Source organism: Chlamydomonas reinhardtii, chromosome 14 (assembly GCF_000002595.2).
Source record: "Chlamydomonas reinhardtii strain CC-503 cw92 mt+ chromosome 14, whole genome shotgun sequence".
Classification (NCBI taxonomy): Eukaryota; Viridiplantae; Chlorophyta; class Chlorophyceae; order Chlamydomonadales; family Chlamydomonadaceae; genus Chlamydomonas; species Chlamydomonas reinhardtii.
In genome coordinates, this window is record NC_057017.1 from 1209611 (window position 1) to 1224139 (window position 14529).

The 14529-nt window shown below is 64.2% G+C and overlaps 3 protein-coding genes across 3 annotated transcripts; 2 read left to right on the forward strand and 1 right to left on the reverse strand.

The window, feature by feature from the left end:
* Window positions 1-38: 38 nt before the first annotated feature.
* On the forward strand, window positions 39-6280 carry CHLRE_14g616100v5 (uncharacterized protein). The gene is made up of 10 exons (XM_001698960.2): window positions 39-240; window positions 358-498; window positions 852-917; window positions 1894-2094; window positions 2448-2552; window positions 2817-2992; window positions 3539-3710; window positions 4254-4310; window positions 4846-4950; window positions 5159-6280. Exons 1-10 carry the CDS (start codon window positions 154-156, stop codon window positions 5309-5311), a joined length of 1263 nt encoding a protein of 420 aa, XP_001699012.2. The 5' UTR covers window positions 39-153; the 3' UTR covers window positions 5312-6280.
* A 48-nt stretch (window positions 6281-6328) lies between these two features.
* On the forward strand, window positions 6329-9630 carry CHLRE_14g616151v5 (uncharacterized protein). The gene is made up of 3 exons (XM_043070089.1): window positions 6329-6530; window positions 6831-7422; window positions 8632-9630. Exons 2-3 carry the CDS (start codon window positions 6859-6861, stop codon window positions 9358-9360), a joined length of 1293 nt encoding a protein of 430 aa, XP_042916762.1. The 5' UTR covers window positions 6329-6530; window positions 6831-6858; the 3' UTR covers window positions 9361-9630.
* A 2-nt stretch (window positions 9631-9632) lies between these two features.
* CHLRE_14g616200v5 (uncharacterized protein) lies at window positions 9633-13448 on the reverse strand. The gene is made up of 4 exons (XM_043070090.1): window positions 13025-13448; window positions 11782-12681; window positions 11292-11486; window positions 9633-10891 (listed from the first exon to the last, which is right to left on the reverse strand). The coding sequence occupies exons 1-4, from the start codon at window positions 13265-13267 to the stop codon at window positions 10520-10522; spliced, it is 1710 nt and encodes a 569-aa protein (XP_042916763.1). The 5' UTR covers window positions 13268-13448; the 3' UTR covers window positions 9633-10519.
* Window positions 13449-14529: the final 1081 nt, after the last annotated feature.

Below are 14529 nucleotides of genomic sequence, written 5' to 3' on the forward strand. Positions count from 1 at the left end.
AACCCCGCATGAATCGGCCCGCAGTGTTCCGCGTAGGATACCTGGAAAGCGTGCGTAATTATTACATAACTTAATTTCAAGAGTAGTAAGACCCTCATTGATCGACAACAGCAGACGCTGCCGCCAACCCGGGATACTTTATAACGCACTGAAATGGCGTTTTGGGGCGCAGTAGTTAAGCCGGGCAAGCCGCATGCGTTCGTGCCGCCGCCCGAGGACTGGAACTTGCACCTCTCGCAGGCAAGTCAAGGCTTGAACTGTTGCTTTGTATTTGCATGCTATATTGACGCTGTCCAAACGTTACAAGGCCTTGTGTTGACTGACAAACTGCCGACACTTTGCCGCGATTGCTCGCAGGCGGCTCTGGAGCCCACTGTTAAGGAGGGCGTTCGCGTTTCGGTGGCGGTCAAGTCGGATGAGAAAGATGACCCCATTATCGTGTGCACGCTGACCGCTGGTCGCCAGGACACGGTCCTCCTGGACATGTTCTTCTCGCAGGTGCGAATATAGCGGCGCGCGCCGTGCGTGTCCGCGGCGCTAGCGTGTTAGGCCATATGTACAGGGCGGCGGCGCGCAGCCGCAGGTCATAGTCTTCTAGAAGGCAACCCCCGTTGACGCTTTCCTGCCGACAGCTGCGGCGGTGACGGCGCGACGGCGGCGTCGCCAATACCGCAAAACGTGGCTACTAGCATGCAGCTTCTGTATAAGGCTTCCGGTCAGACTCGCCGGCGGGATTAGCACCTGCTACTGCCGGCATTGCCGCCCGCTGCTACTGCCGTGCGCACCAACTGCCCGCTAACCTGCATCCATCCTGTCGGGCCCCCTGCTGCTACGGCCACCTCCTCCCGCAGTACTCGGAGTTTTCCATCATCGGCAACCACCCCGTGCACCTCACGGGCTACTACACTCCGGCACAGGTGGGCTGTTGCATGTGGGCGGGCTGTTGTGTGTGTGTGTGTGTGTGTGTGTGTGTGTGTGTGTGTGTGTGTGTGTGTGTGTGCGTGCGTGCGTGCGTGCGTGCGTGCGTGCGTGCGTGCGTGCGTGTGTGTGTGTGTGTGTGTGTGTGTGTGTGTGTGTGTGTGTGTTGTGTGACAACGGTTTACAGTTGTTTATCAGATCACGTGATCGTGTATCCGGACAACCCGTAGTTGCTAGTGCCAGGGGCGCATTAGCACCTTGTTTGTCGCGCATGGGTCTGGCAGTACATGTCTCCCAAGCCTACGCGTAGCGTTAGACGTCAGTTTGGCCACAGGAGTCGCACCTCCATCTATTGTGGTTAGACACTGATTTGGCCCTAAGAGCCGCACCTCTGTCTATATTGTGAGACGTCGGTTTGGCCCTAGAAGCCGCACCTCCTTGTGTGTATGTGTGTGTGTGTGTGTGTGTGTGTGTGTTGTGTGGGGGGAGGGCACACCGTGTGGCGGCGCAGGGGGCAGCGGCGTCGGCGCGTTGAAGCGCGTGGCGCATGGCAGTGGCGGCGGCACGAGCTGAAGCACGCAGGGGTCGTGTTGAAGCGAGCGGGCCGCGTACAAGGCTTGATGGGTGGACCGACTGTCTCGGGTGCGGAGCTCAAGCCTGAAGGGGCAGGGGCAGGGCGTGGTGGGCACAAAGGCTCGGCACGTACGTCCCCACAACAACAGCAACTGGCACGGCACTGGGGCTTCGGGTCGCGCGCCGCTGGGCTTGGAGGCGACGCGCCGCCAGATGCGCAGGGTCGGCCTTTGCTGCCCTCCCCTGGCGCCTTCGCTGCCGCCTTTGCCGGTGCCGGTGTGCGCTTGTGCAAGCCCCACCTCTCCTCCCGTGCTCTCCTCCCCAAGCCCCACAAGCTCCTCCTAACGTCTCCGCTCCTGGCTCGGGCCCGACCCGCGGACCCGCACCGCGCTGCCCCCACAGCACCTGGAGGGCGATGATGAGGACGAGGGCGAGGATGATGAGGATGAGGAGGGCATGGATGAGGAGGAGCTGGCTCGCCACTTGGGCTTCCCCATGGGTCACCCCGCGCTCATGGGCCGCGACCACGACGATGACGACGACGACGATGACGATGAGGACGAGGATGGGGAGGATGAGGATGAGGACGAGGATGAGGACGAGGTGGGCTGGGGTGGGGGCTTGGGGGGAGAGGGAGGGCGGCGTGTGGGCGGGGGGAGGGAGGGTGGAAGGAGCGAGAGCGGGTGGGCGGGCCGCGGCTGGGTTGGGGGCTGTGGCCTGCAGGCGTGTGGGTGATGGCGGCACACGAGGTCGTGTGGGGCTGCCCGTGTCGTCGGTGCCCTCGGGCAGCTTAGTCGGGATGAAGAAGCTGAACCTTGCCTCTCCCGGCTCGCTAACGAGGGCACGTGTCTGACCGCATCTCTCCCCCTTTCCCCTCCCGAATGCTGTTCCCCAAGTTTGTCTACCGTCTATCACTTCCTTAACTAGTCATGAATGTAATCCGCCCACCACGCCAGGATGAGGACGAGGACGCGGAGGACGGCGACGCTGACATGTTCGGCTACCCGGGCCGCCGGAAGCCGCAGGTGGTGATTGAGGAGGTGACGGAGGAGGACGAGCAGGTGCGGCGGGGCGGAGGGAGGAAGAGGGGAGGGGAGGGCGTTTGATGGTGCTTTTGCAGCATGCAAGGCAAGGGAAGGGAAGGGCGCCAATATGCCCTAGCCCACCAACTGGCTCTAGGGCACCAGCTCGAAAGCGAAATTGCTGGTGCTCTGAACAAAGGAAAGGTACCGGTATTGCACGGAGCCAACTCGCTTGCGCTTAACGTCATGTGAGGCAGCCGACCTTGCTTCCTCGCATGTGCGTTGCATGTGTTCCTCGTGTAGAAGGAGCAGGCCAAGGGCAAGGCGGCGGGTAAGAAGGCGGAGGAGCCCAAGCAGCACACGCCAGCGCCCGCGGCGGCGGCCGGCGCCAAGCGGCCCGCGGAGACGCCCGCCACTGCCAACGGCGGCAAGCAGCAGTCGGGCAAGGAGGAGCCCTCGGCCAAGAAGCAGGCGGTCGGGTGAGTTCGGGTTTGATTGATTGGGTGCGGGTGCGGAAGGGCGGGCAATGGGTGCGGGTGCGGGTGATGTAGACAGAAAGGTGGGCTGCTTGGCTGGGTATGTGTGGGTACGGGTGCTGTCGCAGATGCGGGTGCGGGTGCGGGCAAGGCGGCCGGGCAGGACCACACGACTGAGCAGGCTGTCGGTTGAGTTGGGAGTTGGGAGGTTGGGTGCGGGCTGGCGGCGGTGCGCCAGGCAGGAAGGAGGTAAGGACCGGGAGGGCCCGCGGGCTGGGTTTTGGGTTCGGGGGGTTCGGGGTTCGGGGGGGTTCGGGGGTTCGGGATGCATGGTGAGGTCGCCAACATGGAGGTGGGCAGCCGGGCAGGTGCCGATGGATGTGACGATGAAGCTGCCGGTTTGGAGGTGTGCAGGCGGGTCGGACAGGCGGCGCGCGGCCCAGGCTCCCTCTCCTGCCTTCCCACAAGTGCGCAAGGCCCCTTCAATGTTACGTCATAACGTCACTACGGGCCTTTGCCGCATTCAACCCTGTGTATTCCGGGCCGCAGGCAGCAGCAGCCCACGCCCGCGGCGAAGGGCAAGGACGCGAAGCAGGAGCAGCAGCAGACGCCCAAGCAGCAACAGCAGCAGGCTAAGCAGGCGGAGCCCAAGTCGGACGCCAAGGCGGACGGCAAGACGCCGAAGAAGGGCGCCATCCGCCGCCACCCCAACGGATTCGAGGCGGGTGTGCTGTGGAGAGGGACGGGGGGAGGGATGGGGGCGGGTCGGGTCAGGGGCGTGCTGCGGCACAGCACAGCGCCGTGTGTGTGTGTGTGTGTGTGTGTGTGTGTGTGTGTGTGTGTGTGTGTGTGTGTGTGTGTGTGTGTGTGTGTGTGTGTGTGTGTGTGTGTGTGTGCATGTTTGTGGAGATGGGAGCCGAGGCTTGACTGGCTGGCGGCAGCGGGATGGCGGGAGGGTGTGCATGGGGGATGTGTTTGGGTGTGGGGTGCGGGAAGCGGTAGAGGTCGTGGGCAACCGCTCCGTGCTCGGCACACGGGCTTGCCAGCACGAGGCACCTGCGCGGCGGGCAGCTGCCGCCGGGCCAGGAGGCGTGTCCGCACATGACCAGGGGCCGAGGCCGCAGTGCGGCGGCGGCCGCCCTTCCTGGTGGCCCACACAGGCCATTTTACTGGCCATTACAGCCACACACTACGACACAAACTTGATATACGCACATGCACCTTAGATTGACTGGCCTGGGCATTATTTCTGTTTGCCACGCAGATTGAAGACGTGGCCATGGGCCCTGCCAACGGCAAGCTCGCCAAGCCCGGGCACAAGGTGGGCTGATGGGCAGACGGGGGCGTGCAGGCGGCGCTGGGCTGGGCTGGGCTGGGGTCTGCGCAGGGTCTGGCCACGGCCGGGGTTTGGCTCAGCTCCCGGCCAGCTCCGAGCGTCCGCTCCTGATACGAGGCGCAGACCTCACGATGGATGCGCCCCTGAATGCGGGACTCGCCTTGTGCACGTGGCGGAGGAGAGGCGCGTGCTGGCTGTTGACACCCGGTGCATGTGTGTTTTTGTAAGTACACCATGAAGCCCGGCCAGACGGCATCGAAGTTACTTACCGATACCTACACGTCGTGTTGCGGCGTCGACCCCGATAGTCATACTTACCCAGTGCACGTCTGTGTGTGTGTGTGTGTGTGTGTATGTTTTTGTGTTTGTGTGTGTGTTGAAAAGAAAACAACAAAACGAAGCCCGCCCAGACGGCGCGACGGAGTTACTTACGGATACCTACCGATACCGAGCGTCTTGTAGCCGCGTCGACCCCGGTGTGTGTGTGTGTGTGTGTGTGTGTGTGTGTGTCTCGGCGCAGGTGTCGGTGCGGTACGTGGGCCGCTTGAAGAACAACGGCAAGGTGTTTGACAAGAGCGGCGGACAGCCCTTCAAGTTCCGGCTGGGCGTGGGGGAGGTCATCAAGGTGAGGGGAGGAGGGGGCGGGGGCGAGGAGGGGGCAGGGCAGGAGAAGGAAGGTCAAGGGGGCAGGGGAGGAGGAGGGGGGGCACTCGATCACACGCTCCCTATCACCCAGGCACTGACACAAGCGCGCTGGCCCTGGCACCTCACATACATACGCATCCTTATCACCCGCACCCACCACCACAACCACAACCACAACCACCTCACAGGGCTGGGACCTGGGCGTGGACGGCATGCGTGTGGGCGACAAGCGCCGCCTGTGCATCCCGCCGCAGCTGGCGTACGGCACCTCGGGCGTGCGCGGCAGCATCCCGCCCAACGCCACGCTCGAGTTCGACGTCGAGCTGGTGGCGGTGCAGTAAAGGGAAAGGAAAGGGGAAAGGGACTTCGTGCTGAGGGGTGGGGAAAGAGTGAGCGGGCGAGAGTGATGGTTTGAGGGTGGCGGTGGCTGGAGGGTGGGAGAGTGGATGAGAGATGGGGATCGAGAGAGGGCTGAGAGAGGGCTGAGGGACCGCTAGGCCCCGCAATGGTCCAGGCGTGATCGGCGGTGCATGGGAGCCGGAGTCACAGCGCGCTTCAAGACACTATGTTTTGCTTTGCGTTTTGAGTTTCGCACATCTAGCAGACGGTGCAGTCCTGGGGCTGGGGTCCTGCGGCAGACCGCTGACGTCGGGAGGTGCTCGGCAGGTGGGGTGAGCTGGGGGTCACTGGGAGGCAGGCTTGCACATACGGAAAAACCTGCTGAGTATTGTTCGGGAACGCCCGCAGCAATGTCTGCGTTCGTTTGCTTGTTTGATTCGGATTCGGACCGGGTGCAACGGAGGCCCCCAGGGCAAGACTTGCGGCGGACTGCCGTGCAGGATGACGGCTGGAGGTGCGGCGGGGGGAGAGGCAGGGGTTGGCGGCGGGAGGTGCAGGCTGGACGTTGGGGTACTCTTACTCGCAACGGCACCGTGTGGCTACGCCGTGCCCCCTATTACAAGCGGGATAGAGGTGCACTCCGCGAGCCCGGTGAATAGCCGGATGGGCCATCTTAGCCATGGTTGGCTGCCGGTCTGCCAGTGGTCCGGTCTGGGTCTGGGTGTGTGGGCCAGTGTGGGGGCAGGCGGGGTGAAGGGGCGTGCCTGAGGTCCCGCGGGTCCCGCCTGACCTGGCAGCCACGTTTGGACTCGAGGCCGCGGAAGTGCGCGCGTGATGTTGCTGCAAGCACTGAAGCTGCTCGGAGGCGTTGTGCCGGGCGTTGCACGCAAAACGCGGGAGAGGACGGCAAGGAAGCGTTATGGCAGCGACGTCATTGCGCGCCGCTCCATCTGAACCCAGATCGCTTTCGGTACCTCATAGCTTACAGCACCCCGCCCCTCGCGCAGCTGCAGCAGGCTCGTAACGACGACGCTTGTGACGGCAGCAGAACAGCGACAGAAACAGAGTCGTCCACCACTCGGCCCGACCCTCGCGTGCCGGTATTCTAGCTACTGGCGCCGCCCGGGTTTTGACACCCTGCTTTGCTGGACCTGGCGACCTGGCGTGACCGGTCAGCCATGGCAGCTCCCCGCGGACGGTGATCGAGGGATACACCAATACGTGAGTGGCGCATCGTGGCGCAGCTGGGCCACCGGGTCTTAGTGGGGGAAGGGTCAGTGCCGCAGTGCGGCAGTGGTGCCCATGGCGTCGGGATGTCGGGCTGGCGACAGGGCACGAGCAGGTCCGGCGTTAAGTCCCCGTCAGCTCTTGCACAGCCCCACCACAGCCGCGCCAGCCCGCGCCCTGGCCTGCGACAGCCGGAGAATCCTGTACGCAGCCCTGCTTACCACTCAGTCTCACTCGCACACACTCAAACTCACACTCCTCGCTGCTGCCGCTCACCGGCTCGCCGCCCCGCAGCCTGCCCGCCACTACACATCATCGCGCCATGGCTGCCACAGCCCCGGACCCCGACACCGTGCTGCTTGAAAGCGGCATGATGGAGCAGTTGCCCTCCTCGCCACCCGCACCAGCGGCAGTAGCACCCGCAGCACCAACCCCAGCTGAAGCGCCTGCTACAGCCAGCCCTCCTAGCCCCGTGGCCGAAGCTACAGCCGCCAGCAGCGCTCCCTCAGGCGGGCCGCTCGCCTCCGCAGCGCCGCATCTGACGATGCAAGAGCCCGCCAGCCCTTCGGCCCTTGCTACAGCCGGCGGCAGCGATGATGGTGATGGTGGTGGTGGCGGTGGCTTCAGATCTGGACGGGATGGCAGTAGCACAGCCGAGGGCGCGGAGCCAACTTCGGCGGCAGAGGCCAGCACGGCGGCGCCAGACACGCCCCCAGGCGCAGCAACCGACTCGGAGCGGCTTGCCGGGAGGCTGGGCAGCAGAACTGGTGGTGGTGCTCCAGGCACAGAGGGTGCTGGCGGCGGTGGCGCCGGCGGCGGCGGCGGCGGCTGGCAGGCGGAGGCGGCGGCGGCGGTGCGACTGGCGTCTCTGAACCAACGGCTGGAGGTGGGCTTGGATAGCATGGCTTGGCGAGCAACCGTGTGCGTGTGCGTGCATATGTACCGTGTGTGTGTGCGTGTGCGTGTGCGTGAGTGTGTATCGTATGTGTGTGAATACGAAGCCGGTAAAAGTGACGGCGCTGTATTCTTTCTGCTGCTGGGGCCTGTGTAGCGGCAGGCAGCCTGCCGACTCCGTCCACGGCTTCTCTTCATACCTTAACTCAGGAAAGCAAGCTCCCATGCATACGGCCATCAGGGGGGGGGTACGAACAATAGTTCCAGACCCCACCCCGCAAAACCTCCCGACCCCCCCTGACCGACGACCGACCGTGCCGTACCGTGCCGTACACCCCCTAAACCCCCTTTGTTTTCTTCCAGGATGGTGTCAAACGACTGCTTTCAGCGAGCTCTATTAGCATGTAAACACGGAAAGTTCGTCGGGCGCGTCTTGACCACAGCCATGTTGTCGACATGTTGTCAACATCTTGCGGCCGTTCAGTTGCACCCGTGTAAAGCACGCTTACGAGACTTACCTACGCATGGGACATACACGTGCGTTTTCCTCCGGCGCGCAAGCACCGGTCCGCGACTTGTGGCACGTTCTGGTCAGGCGAGACATGTCGCACCCCAACATCCCAACCCAACATGTGTTGACGGGCGGTAGCCCTTCGTCTTTTGGTAGGCTCCTGACGTTTCCCAGCCGTAAAAAGCATCCATTACACGCTTTGGGCAACGGTCTGGGCTTGCCCGGCTGTCTTATGAGGCCCAGACGAAAGTTTCCGGCACACCGTGACGAAACCTTGGGGACCGTGGGGACCGACGACCGACCCTGAACTTTGGGGGCCCATATCTCCGCAATTACTACCCTGATCAAAATTCTGAAAGCGGATTCTGAACGCTCTCGTCAAGCTCTTTCAATTTGAAGGGTGGGGTATGTCTGCGGCATTCTTACCCCCCCCCTGCGGCCATGCCCCAGTCCTCCTAACCCCCTCTTCCTCTCCTCCTCCTCCTGCTCCTCCTCCACCTCTTCCTCTCCTCCTCCTCCTGCTCCTCCTCCACCTCTTCCTCTCCTCCTCCTCCTGCTCCTCCTCCACCTCTTCCTCTCCTCCTCCTCCTGCTCCTCCTCCACCTCTTCCTCTCCTCCTCCTCCTGCTCCTCCTCCCCCACCTCCTCCTCTCCTCCTCCTTCTCTTCCCCTTCCCCACACCTGCTGGCAGGTGGGCTGGCGCACCGAGCTGGCGGCGCGGGAGGCGGCGCTGGACGCGCAAGGGGCGGCGGTGCGCGCCCGCGAGGAGGCGGTGGGCGCCCGCGAGGAGGCGGTAGGCGCCCGCGAGCGCTCCATCGCCTCCCGTGAGCTGGCGCTGGAGTCACGTGAGGCCGTGGTACGGCAGGCCGCCGTGCAGCTGGGGCTCATGCCGCCGCCGCCGCCGCCGCCAGTTGCGGCGGCGGCGCAGCCGGTGCAGGCGGCGGCGGCGGCGGCGGTCGGCAGGAGGAGGCAGCCGCGCCGTGGCGGCGGCAAAGGCGGCAAGGGCCAAGCGGCGGAGGGTGCGGGCGACGGTGGGGCTGCTGGAGGAGGAGGAGGAGGTGGTGCTATGACTGAGGGAGGGGAGCAGGCCGCGGTGGCAGCGTTGCTGCACCTGAGTGGGGACGTCGGCGGGGCGGGGGCGGGGGGCTCGGGGGCGGGAGGGCCTGTGGGGGCCGGTGCCGTCGGAAGTAGGGGCGATGGGGCTGGGGGCCGGCGGCAGCGCAGCGGCAACATCAGCAACACTCAGCGGCGCCGCCAGCAGCGGCAGAAGGCAAGGCAGCGGGCAGCTGCGGGAGGCGATGATGGCGGCGGCGGCAGCGAAGGTGCTGGCGGTGGCAGTGATGCTGGCGAGGTGGCGCCGGGTGGCGAGGCGGAGGCGGTGGGAACGGAGGCGGCAATGCCGGCTGCAGCGCTTGGGTAGGCCGAGGCGCGTGGGAAGTGTATGGTGAATGCGACATGCTACCGTATTCGTTTGGAGACGAGTGGAGCAGTTACGGACCGGGAAGCTTCACTGTTGCCGCAAGCAAGGCAGACGTAGTGCATGACGAATGGCATGGACACAGGTAGAGAGCGTTTGCAGGATATTGTATGACTGTATGAGGTCAGTCACTTTGTCGAGTACTTCTGACGCCTTCGGATTGAAGTGATTTGAAAGGCTTGCTGATCTGGCCTGAGACGTAGACAATGAGCATGAGCATGAGTGGACAACGGACACAACGCACGATGTTGCATACCGGACTCGACATTGCCTTCTGAAGGTCTGGGTGCAACCGACGATCAACATGCCAACACCTTTGCACCTAGCCTGCTGGGCTGCTACTATTGCAACGCAGGCCTCAGTAGCACTCTGCCCCCGTCACCTCATCCGCCCGTCACCTCATCCGCCCTTATACGGTTAAGCCCACTGCTGCTACCAACGCCGTCAACAACTCAGCACACAGGTGCGACCATGGCGCACTGCAGCATGCACACAACAATCACACACAGGGGCCACACCGCCACACAGAGCCGCAAATACGGCGCCAGCCCGTCCCTGTGTGTAACCACGCCTGCTCAGTCTTACTTCACACCAGCCGCGCTGCCTGCCCCTGCCAGCTCCGCCCTATCTTGCCCTTACATGCCGCTTGCCACCTGCTGAAACGCTGGGGTGCGCATGCGGTATGTGTGTACCCGGTTGGCTGGCATGGCGATTCGCCATCCACTTAGGACACATACGGCTGCGGCCACTACTCTTCGCAGCAGCCCTTGTTGCCGCACCGAATCTCGTTCATTAGTCCGTCCGATGCGTTCGTACACGTGCACGTGCGATGTGTTCGTACGGCCAATGCATTGGCGCATGCATGCAGACAAGGCGGACACGGTGCGAAACTGTACTTGCAAACCTAGACCGTGCCGCGCCGTGGTCAAGAGGTACCCAGGGTCCACAGCCACCATTGCGTTGTGGGTGCATGAAATGAAGGCATTGCGTTGCGTGTGCATGGAATGAAGGCTCCTGCTTGTGTCCGCCATTGCCCCGCCTGCTCCTGATGTGCCCGCTCCCAGCCTGCATGCGCCCAGCCCGCCTGCTCCTGGCCAGCCCGCTACTGCTGCTTGCGCTCCGGCGACACGAACCCGGGGCCCAGGCGCTGCCCCCCCGGCGGCGGCGCCAGAACACCCTGCACCCGTAGGCTGGCCTCCAGGAACGACAGCACCTGCCGCCGCCCACCGCCCTCACCGCCCGCACCCTCGCCGCCCTCATCCTCGCCACCCTCATCCTCCACGCCCGCCGCATCGCCATGCCCTGCCGTCAGCGGCGCCGCCTGCGGGCCCGCGGAGCCCGCCGCCGCCTTGGGCGCCGCCGCCGCCGCCGCACCCGCGCCCTTGAGTGCCCGCGCCAGCAGCACGACGGCGGCGGTGTTGGCGAGCTGGAACACCAGCCCGGCAGCCCACAGCCCCACATGCACAGAGCGGCCCTGCGGGGGAGGAGAGGCGCACGGCGTGGCAGTAAAGAGGGGCGCACGGTGTGACAGGGAGCCTGCCTGGAGGCCACACCGATCGGCCGCTGCGCGAAAATTGGCGCCGTCTGTTACCATGCCACCAGCCCAGCCGTCCAGCCCCGCTTCAACCCAATACCTTTGCCGTCTGCAACTGCCTTCCTGACCCTCATGCCCTTTCCCTAGCCCACATCCTTACTGTGCCCCTACCCCATACCCCGACTTCATCCTTAAGCCAAGCCTTCCTCCCCCCTGCCCGTTCCCCCGTGCCCGTCCCCCCCTGCCCGTCCCCGCAGCATTCCGCCTGCGTATCATCCAGTATCATCTCCCATGCCTGCCTCCCTCTCCTCCTCCTCCTCCCGGCAACTAGCTGTCCCACCTTCATCTCCAGCTGGTACGCCCAGCCCAGCCAGTGCAGCTGCGCCGCCACCCACACCGCGCCGCCGCCGACCAGCGCCGCCGCGGGCACGGCCGTCTGCGCCGCCAGGGCCGGCAGCGCCAGCGGCAGCAGGCACAGGTACCACACAAAGTACTGCGCCGTGACCACCTTGTTCAGGGTCACGAAGGCCCAGGTCTGAAGAACCAATGAAGGAAGGGGGCAGGGGATGCGTTGGAGGGTGCGGTTGGTGGGTGCATTGGGCGGAGCCTCGCTCCTCTTTGGCAGAAGCCTTCCCCTGATGAGTCGTGCCCTCTGCCCTCGGAGCATGCCAGCACCTCATCCTCTCGTGCACGCGCGCACATGAGATCACCCCGCACGCACACACACACACACATACACACACACATATACACACATATATACACGCACACACACGACACACACACGCGCGCGCACACGCCCACACCGGTGCTCCCTGCCACACGCCCACCTGCAGCAGCCAGGCGGAGGGCAGGTCCGCGTGATAGGCCGCTGACAGCGCCATCAGCGCCACCGCCTGCGGCGCCGCCGCCAGCCGCCACGGCTCCTGCAGCGGCAGTAGCCGCTCCATCAGGCCCCACAGCGGCTGTAGCAGTCGCGCCGCCAGCTCAACAGCAGCTGCTGCTGCTGTTGCCGCCCCATCTTGGCCCGGGCGCGGCGGTGGCGGCGGCATGGATGTAGCCCCATCGCCGCCGGCTGCAAGCCCGGCGGCGCTGCTACTGCTGCTACTGCCGGGCGCAGCAGCGGCATAGCCTTGCAGGTAAATTGGGTAGTAGTATGGCGAAAAATTGTGGCGGGGATCTTTCCGACCCAGGTGGTGCAGGAACGCCTCATTCAAAAACGCGTTCCCGTACAAATAATAGAACGCGGCGCCTAGAACCGCAAACGTTGCCGCTGCCGCCAGGCAGAACGCCGCCGCCGGCCGCACCGCCCCCGCCCACTGCCGCAGACTGCCCCTCCCGCCGCCTCCAGTGCTACTGCTGCTGCTACTGCTGCTGCTGCTGGCATTGCCCGGGCGAAGCCGGACCAGGCCCTGCCGTACGGCGGCGCGTCGCAGCAGGAACAGTACGATAGCCGGTCCGTAGATGACGGGATAGATGCGGAAGTGTACGGCGAGTCCGTACAACGCGCCCGCCGCCACGTCAGCTCCATGCAGCAGCATGACCAGCAGGCCCAGCAGCAGCAGCACGCTCAGCACGTCGCAGCTGCCGCGCGTGCTGATGGTGGCTGTGTAGGGGTTGAACAGCCAGGCTGCAGTGGCGATGGCGCGGAGGCGCGGCGAGGCGCCGGTTGCGCGCAGCAGGTGGGAAAGGAGGCCCGCGACCAACAGGTCGGCTGTGGAGAAAAGCACCTGGAGGCAGCGTGAGGTTTGGGAGAGGGGTTTGGGAAGGGCGTCAGGTGGTGGGGTGGGGCAGCCCTGTTGTGGATGGGCCGATGGGGCGTGGGTAGCAACGCAGATGTGGGCGGGGCGTTGGCGGCGTGACGCGCGCAGGTGCTGCGTCTCATTCCATGTAAAGACCCATGATGGTAGGCTGTGCCCGGGCTTTGTGATTCGGTGGGCACCCGTTGCTCTCGCCTTTGTTGCAGGCTGGGCCTTGACAACCCCGTACTCCCGCCCCCCCCCCGCCTAAACCGCAAGGGGCGGACCCTTCCCCACGCTGCGTCCCACACGGCGTTTACAAAGACTAGCACACCTTGCCAAAAACCGGGTGCAGCCAGATGTTGGGCAGCACCAAGTACGCTAGCAGCGGCGAATAGCGATACGTCGCGCGCTGGTAGGGTGAGCCCCCGTTCGCCACGAACCGCGCTGCGTCCGTGAAGACGACATAGTCGATATCTGTGTACTTGACGGCCATCCGGCTATCCTGGTACTCTGCCCAGCATATTAGCACCGCCCGCACGACCGCAGCGAGCGCGACTACGTGCCAGGTGCGCATCGTGCTGGGCGTCGGCTCTCTGGAGCGGCCAGCCGCCGTGGCCATCCTTGGGTTAAGCTGGCATAAAGAAATCTCGATAAGTAAGGTGCTATTTCCAATTTCTCGGCTCGAGCGAGTGTGTCCTATTTGCAAATTTCAACTATCTGTCCTGCAATCATGCAAGTCGTCATCAAAAGAAGAAATCAGGTCTATCGTGTTTCAGCATGGAGTCTGAGGTAATATGATGGGGCGAGTCGCCGCTCGCCGCTCCCAGCTGTCGCTGGCAGGTGGGGCGCGATGAGGACCGTGTGTCGGTGTGTCGGTGCTGCAATCTCGCCCAGCCAATGACTGTGAGGTACACGTAGTACAGGGAGGCAAGACGCATGGGGGCGAGGTGGCGACCTGACCACCGTGGTACAATAGGGTTCGTGTCATCCGTTTATCCGGACTTCAGTCCCCACCGTCACAGGACATGGACACATACGCGTTACTGCCGCCACAGCCTTTCGCACAGAGACGCCCCCGCAATCACACGGGCAGGGCCACCCATGCCGCAGAGCCCCAAACTCTTATTTGAGTAGCCCTGAGACTGGGGGATGATGCGGTGGACAATGAACATAAGCATGGAGCGCCTGTCTGTGACTCCACAATGCAGACACAGGTTGCCGGGAGGCAGGCCCATGGCATCGGGGACCAGGGGGGAAGTCCAGGCGGGTCCAGGACCTATGCACGGCTTGAATGGTGCGGGAGGGGGTAACAGTCAGTGCACGGAGCTGGCACGCAGGTGAGAAACGGACGACGCTACGGTTCCACACGTAAGAATCACTTATAGCTCGCATGCACCACAGCCGGGCCAAGTGGTGGCTGACGCGGTGAGTTGCCGTCGCACCATCCTTCGGTGCCGCCACCCCACCCACGGGCCTTTGCACCGCACAGACAGCTTGAAACCACACGACTTCAGACTGGGTGGGGCCGCAACATACCCCCGAAGGACCTGGACGTCGGCAAGGGGTTGTTGGCGACGTAATATCAGGTGCACCATGTGGCTACGCTCATATGTGCAGTGCTATCTACTTTTTGTGGTCGCTGCGCTCCAGCGGTGATCCAGTGATTCCCTAAAGTTCTCCCGCTTTGGGCGGGCGGGCTCGCAGATGTCAACGGCGCGGGTACCTGACGGTTTGCTTGGAGTACTTGTGAAGGAGAGACGGAGACAGGGTGACTGTGTTGAAAGCGACTCAATGAGTGTATGACCTGGAGAGCCGGACGCAGGAGCGGGTTCACTG

Coding starts and splice junctions, on each gene's coding strand:
- CHLRE_14g616200v5 (XM_043070090.1), bottom strand. CDS start 13,267: ATGCGCACCTGGCACGTAGTCGCGCTCGCTGCGGTCGTGCGGGCGGTG. Junction 12,682..13,024: donor TGCACCCGGTTTTTGGCAAG/GTGTGCTAGTCT, acceptor CGCTGCCTCCAG/GTGCTTTTCTCCACAGCCGA. Junction 11,487..11,781: donor CCTCCGCCTGGCTGCTGCAG/GTGGGCGTGTGG, acceptor TTGGTTCTTCAG/ACCTGGGCCTTCGTGACCCT.
- CHLRE_14g616100v5 (XM_001698960.2), top strand. CDS start 154: ATGGCGTTTTGGGGCGCAGTAGTTAAGCCGGGCAAGCCGCATGCGTTC. Junction 241..357: donor GGAACTTGCACCTCTCGCAG/GCAAGTCAAGGC, acceptor GATTGCTCGCAG/GCGGCTCTGGAGCCCACTGT. Junction 499..851: donor TGGACATGTTCTTCTCGCAG/GTGCGAATATAG, acceptor CTCCTCCCGCAG/TACTCGGAGTTTTCCATCAT.
- CHLRE_14g616151v5 (XM_043070089.1), top strand. CDS start 6,859: ATGGCTGCCACAGCCCCGGACCCCGACACCGTGCTGCTTGAAAGCGGC. Junction 7,423..8,631: donor CTCTGAACCAACGGCTGGAG/GTGGGCTTGGAT, acceptor ACCTGCTGGCAG/GTGGGCTGGCGCACCGAGCT.